Below are 6,027 nucleotides of genomic sequence, written 5' to 3'. Positions count from 1 at the left end.
TGGTTTGGCTTTTCCTACCCCAAAATCTATCAAAAACACTCTATGAATGAGAGCATGAATTCTAAACAAATATCATGAATGAAGAAACAAAGGCATAATACCACAAAAAGTAAAACTTTTTCCTAGGGCTCTCTGTTTCTGTTTGAGCTAAAACCAATGGAAACCGATGGAAATGAATTTCTAGGAATTAGACATGAGCCAAAACAGGTACTCTGTACAAGCAAAGTAAAATAGGGTTACAAAAACTTTTAAGATTGATATGATAATTAAAATTTTAGTCACCATATAATTAATAGAAAACTTTGGACACAATGATTTATTGCATATTAAGATTGCTATACAAAATATAATATTAGCATTAGGAGACCGCACCAAAGTATACCGTATTGAATGTGCCTTTTCACAGCCATTTTACAAGCTTTGAAGCTTCACCACAAATGCTTTTTCCAACCCGTGAACATGATGCACCCGAGAGATGCAAGCTATGAAATTGTTACTACAGCAAGCGTTGGAACATTTGTTAAAAAAGGAAGTTTATGAAAATACGCCTTTGGATACCAGTCTTCAGGAATCAATTCATCCGTAATAAAAATTTTCAAGAAGTATCAACTGCTTTAAGCTCATCGACATCACAGAGATCTTCAATTAAAATAGAGCATATCCGGCCATCACTATCCATTCTACTGCGCTTTTCCTTTAGAGAATGCTTGAATTACATAATGCGTGTAAGGCATTCTTTTTCAAGGCCCAATGATCAAACCTTGCACAATAACAACAGAGGTAGTAGTTCCTTCGCCAGCCTAATCCTTGGTCTCAGGAATGTGCTCAACAGAGTACTCGAAATCAACCTAAAAATTAAGAATGAGTTGGAAAACTGTTTATGGCCCTAAAGAACTTGAAAATCAGAAAAGATTAAGAATGAGTGACTAAACATTTTAATCGCAAATAAACATACAAACCTTGAAAATCTAACTTTGAAGTACTCTTGAATGAATGAGCAATTGCACGAGCTTGTGACAACTAAGGTTACTGTGAAGTCTCTTACAAATCCTTAAAGATGATACTTTACATACCACGATAACCTGATAACACATAGGAACACAATGAACATTAAAGTGTATTCTGACAATGCAAATTTGTGGAAATTATCGGTTGTGGTTACCTGGACAATATTGCCAACACCAAACTCCTTCCTCAATTGAAACATATGATCAGCCCACAAATGCTTTGCTTTGTAGCTTTTGAGAGCCTGAAATTGTTATCACAACCAACAGTGAAAATTGGGTGAAAAATTTGATAATATTAGCATAATTCCATATGTGTATATAGGATAAACTGATCAAAGAATGAAAAAAGATAGAAACAGAGCAGACCCAGCCATCACTTTCTTCTTCAAAGTCGCACAATAACCACAGTGGTAGTAGTTCCACTGCCAGCCTAATCCTTGGTCACCCCAATGTTCACCATGAAGTATTCAAAGTCAACCTAAAAATAAATAAAAATGCAATGCAGGTGGAAATGAAAATTCTATAAATAAAATAAAATAAAAATGCAATGCTTGAGCTTGAGCTTGCTTTAGCATCATCGTAATAGTAAATTTTGATATATCTTTACTTCTCTGTTCTTGTTTATTCACAACAAGATATCAATAGAAGAAGATGGAAATGAAATTCTATAAAATAAAGCAAGTGAATTACCAGCAGAACATTTTAGCAATCCTTTGGCTAAACTTTTCATTTTCATAGTCTTGCTCTCCTGCCTGCATCATTAGAACCAAATTGGCTTGGAACTGCCAGATGCTATAATACGGACAATTCCTGCAAGCCCTGGTGAACATAATTACACAATTACTTTAAAGAATTAATGTCACATAAATTATATATATAAAAAAATATTATCATTATACAAGATAAAATTTATAATTTAGTTTTTAGCATTACTGCAAATGTGTCACAGAGATTTTGTCTCTCAGCAAGTTACACATAACAAATTTTCGTACACAAAAAAATAAATTACATTGGGATTTTCTATGATGTGGTAATATAGAAATTTCAACAAACTACACTTTCAATAAATATTTATACCATGATTGATTCTATATAGAATTTTAATTTAAAATATAATTATTTTTATTAATTTCATTGCAAGCAACAACGAAGTAAATCAGAGGAGGAGGAGAAATTACCAGCGGAAACCACGTGATGCGAGGAATGTGGGATATCTTATACCAGTCTTCTCCTTCTCTATAACGGTTTTCCAGAAGAGGCCATCCCTCAATAGTCAATTCTTGCAGCGTCGACGTTCGAAGGAGGTAATTCGGCAGCACCTTTAATTTGGGGCAATACTGAATTCGCAAGGAAGAAAGATGTGGTATGTCTGTTGTCCTGCGATCTTCTAGAATTGGCAGTTCTTCCAAATTTTTACAAATATAAATACTCAGTTCCTGCAGTGCCGTCATTTGAAGAAGGTAATCCGGCAGCGCCTTTAATTTGTTGCAATAACCAACTTTTAAGGAAGAAAGACGTGGCATGATGGAGATGTTTTCCTTCCTCGTAATCTTGTAATTCCACTCTTCCAATTCATCCAATTCCAAAATTTCGAGTGATTTCAATTTCGGGAAGGCAGTAACTGATGATGATGATGAAGATGAAGATGGGTCATCCTCACTAATTTCTTCTATTCCCAAGAACTCATTACCCACTCTTTTTACACTTTTCAAGTCGCGTAGTTCGAGCTTTTCCAGAGGCAATTTTCCCAATGGAGGCAAATGCTCACAATTCTGGCAGAAGACAAGTTTTAAATCCCTTAGATTGGTTAGTGAAGTCAACCATTTGGGCAAAATGTTGCCTCCGTAGAATATAATCCATAATTCCTCTACATTCAAAGGCGGTTGTAAGGCTTCAAGAAGTTGTTTATCTTTCTCATTCTTCCTCCTCCCTTCTTCGCCGTCCCCATCTACGACTCTACCAAACTCAAGATGCAAACGAAGGAGGTTTTTCTTATTGTAAAGTTGTAACCTCTCAGCCTCATCTACATGTGATACATTACTCAGCCCTTCTACTCTACATTCACGAAGGAGTTGAAGATTTTTCAGAGATTCAAGCCTACACGTATTGTTACCATCAACACCTCCACCCACAACAAACTTTTTTAATGTTCGAAGACTGGTTAATTTGGAAATCCCTACTGGCATGTACTTCAACGAATCAGTTTCACCATTCAGTAAACTCCTCATGTTCTTCAACTTCCCAATCCCCGCAGGCAATTCTCTAAGATCTCGGCACCAACTAATATCTAGCTTTTGTAAATTATATAATTCACACAAAGTCTCAGGCAGTCTCTCTATACATAGTCCAGACAAATTAAGATATTTTAAATGTATCAATTTTCCAATATTTTCTGGAATTTCTCTAATGAAATTTAGGTGAGGTGAGGGTAAGAACAATTGCCTTATAACTAATGCCCTTAAACACGCCAATTTACTAAATAACTCCCGAAGGATGCTATTATTAAGAGACGGAATGACAAAACTTTGGTCATAAATTAGGAGGGTACGCAATCTATCAAATTCAAAAAAGGACATAGAAAATGAAGCTCCTATTTGAAAATTTAACCCTAAGTGACGGACTTTGTCACCAAAAGAGTTTATGACTGATTCTTTGGTACCATTAATTTCTAGCCACAGACATTCTTTTCTACTTACAAATTGGGCAAAATCATGTACTATGTCATGCATCTTACAACTCATAATATCATCATCGTCATCATCTTTTTCGAACTCTTGAAAGAAAGAGCGTGTTGCTAAGATGTTGAAATACTCTTCTCCAATCATCTCCATTTCTTCGTCTTCTTGTGCATTAAGGTAACCTTGAGCCATCCACAGATCAATCAATTCCTTTTTATAAATCTTGCCGTCTTTTGGAAAGACAACACAATATGAGAAACACCGTTTTACCATAGAATTGGAGGGCAAATCATTATAACTCAACAACAAAGGAGCCAAAAGACCTTGCCTAATCTCTTCTACTTTCCACACTTCACTATCTAAAATTCTTTGCCACTCATTTACTATACTTTTAGAGGACAAGAGATTCCCTGTACGTTTAGAGCACAAGAGATTCCTTGTTACCTTTGCAGCAAGAGGCAGGCCTTTGCACTTGAGTGCAATTTGTCGCGCGATTGGTTCTAATTTTTCACAATCAACAGAAGAATGACCGAAAAATGCGAACCGCTCGAACAACGACCAGAATTCCTCTTCAGGCAATGGCTTAATGGAGATAATATTTGTTGATCTCATCATACGGGCAACTGACTCATTACGTGTGGTAACCAAAATTTTACTTCCATGGTCACTCTCCGTTAGACAACTGAAGAATGGTTGCCATTTATCATAATTCCCATCCCATACATCATCTAAGACAAGAAAAACTTTTTTTCCTTTAATTGATCCACTGATATGGTTCATAAGAGATTGGAATTCGCTTGAACCAGAAGCTTCTTTTGACTCGCCTAGACCTTCAATGATTGCTTTGGCGACCCTCATCTCATCAAAAGTGTCTGATACACACACCCATATAACTTTTTCAAAATTTCTTTTCACCTCATCATTATTATAGGCTAGTTGTGCAAGAGTGGTTTTACCTATACCCCCTAACCCAACTAGTGAAATGACATTAAGGCCTTTTTGTTGTTCACTACTTTCACACAACAACTTGCTTAAGAGCTCATTTTTCTCATCAACTCTACCGCAAACCTCTCCCTCATCAATCAAGGAGATGGTTCGCACTCGCTCTGGTTTCTTAACATTGTTACTCACATTCTCAACAAATTTAAACATATCTTTTCGAGTGGCAATACCATCTAGCTTTTCACTGATTTCGCTAATCTTGACAGCAACATCATCACGAAGAATGAGTTGTTTGAAACCACCTAAGTAGTTTGAGGCAGCACGAAAGAAGGAACATACCTTCTTCTTAGGAGGAGCAAGAGCAAGAGCATCGTCGTCATCAAGGCCCTCAATCTGCAATTTGAGCCTTGCAGTGGTCCATTCCTCCAACACATCTTCCATGTCGTAGGATGCGTCTCTGAGCTGATCCAGCCAAACAGTAACAGCTTTGTCCTGCTTCATTTGCCTCTGCTCTGCATCTTCCAGCACAGCTTGAATGGCTTGCAGATTGGTGGTAAGCTTTCCCACTTCTTGTTCGACACCCGTCACAAGCCTCCACTTTTCTTTCATCCGATCTTGAGCAATGGAATTCAGCTGGTCCAAGAGAGCGGAAACGATCGCATCAGCCATTCTGATATTAGATCAAATGGAAAATGCTGCAATTGCTTTTCTTGCTGCTAAAATGCTCAGAGGAAAGTAGGTTTTATGTAGTCTGTGAGAATGTTCATTCAAGCATGTTTGCATTCTTCTTATACCATTGACATTTAATTTTTACCCTCGAGTCAATGTCAATGTGAACGTTCTTTTGTGCTGCAAATTAAAGGAGTCCCCACAGGAGTCACCGTCCGGGGCTAGCTTTCTGCAGAGTACACAGCATCAGCACTTGTGAAATTTCTTACATTTGTATTTAGTTACTTGCTGCTCTTAAGATAATTAGTAACAAAATATTTGTAAACTGCAACAAAAAGCTTTGTGCAATCTATCTATGAATCTTGTGAGTTCACATATAATACAGTCGATTTAAAATAGTCATAAATTTTTTTGTATTATAAATATTAGTATATTTTTAATGGTATAATATATATCGATGAAACTATATAGAGTAATTTCGCCTAATTGTATAAATTCATTATGAATATCATCACAAATTTGTATTTTGGTCGGGACCGTGCGATTGAAATTTTTGATAAAATCATCTCCTGACAATTTATTTATTATATTTTTCAATTTATCCATACTAACGTATGGATCCATTCCTTTTATTATCACGTAGGCCAAAGCCATTTGGTCACGACAAAAAGAGAATTGGAAAATATAACATTCTCAAATTAATTTGTAGTGGAAAAGAGAAAAATAAGACA

At 36.2% G+C, this 6,027-nt stretch overlaps 1 protein-coding gene and 1 long non-coding RNA gene across 2 annotated transcripts; both read right to left on the bottom strand.

Annotated features, from left to right (window-relative positions):
• Positions 1 to 1,008: 1,008 nt before the first annotated feature.
• LOC112098511 lies at positions 1,009 to 1,416 on the bottom strand. The gene is made up of 3 exons (XR_002905615.1): positions 1,374 to 1,416; positions 1,163 to 1,249; positions 1,009 to 1,082 (listed from the first exon to the last, which is right to left on the bottom strand). It is a non-coding gene; the product is annotated as an uncharacterized LOC112098511 (long non-coding RNA).
• Positions 1,417 to 1,799: 383 nt separating this feature from the next.
• On the bottom strand, positions 1,800 to 5,296 carry LOC112097913 (disease resistance protein RGA2-like). Its single transcript, XM_024183503.1, has 2 exons — positions 2,186 to 5,296; positions 1,800 to 1,826 (listed from the first exon to the last, which is right to left on the bottom strand). Exons 1-2 carry the CDS (start codon positions 5,294 to 5,296, stop codon positions 1,800 to 1,802), a joined length of 3,138 nt encoding a protein of 1,045 aa, XP_024039271.1.
• Positions 5,297 to 6,027: the final 731 nt, after the last annotated feature.

This window comes from Citrus clementina, unplaced genomic scaffold (assembly GCF_000493195.1).
Source record: "Citrus clementina cultivar Clemenules unplaced genomic scaffold, Citrus_clementina_v1.0 scaffold_5, whole genome shotgun sequence".
In the NCBI taxonomy this organism is placed as follows: domain Eukaryota; kingdom Viridiplantae; phylum Streptophyta; class Magnoliopsida; order Sapindales; family Rutaceae; genus Citrus; species Citrus x clementina.
The sequence above is the reverse complement of the archived record's forward strand: the minus strand, read 5'-3'. Positions and strand labels throughout refer to the sequence as shown.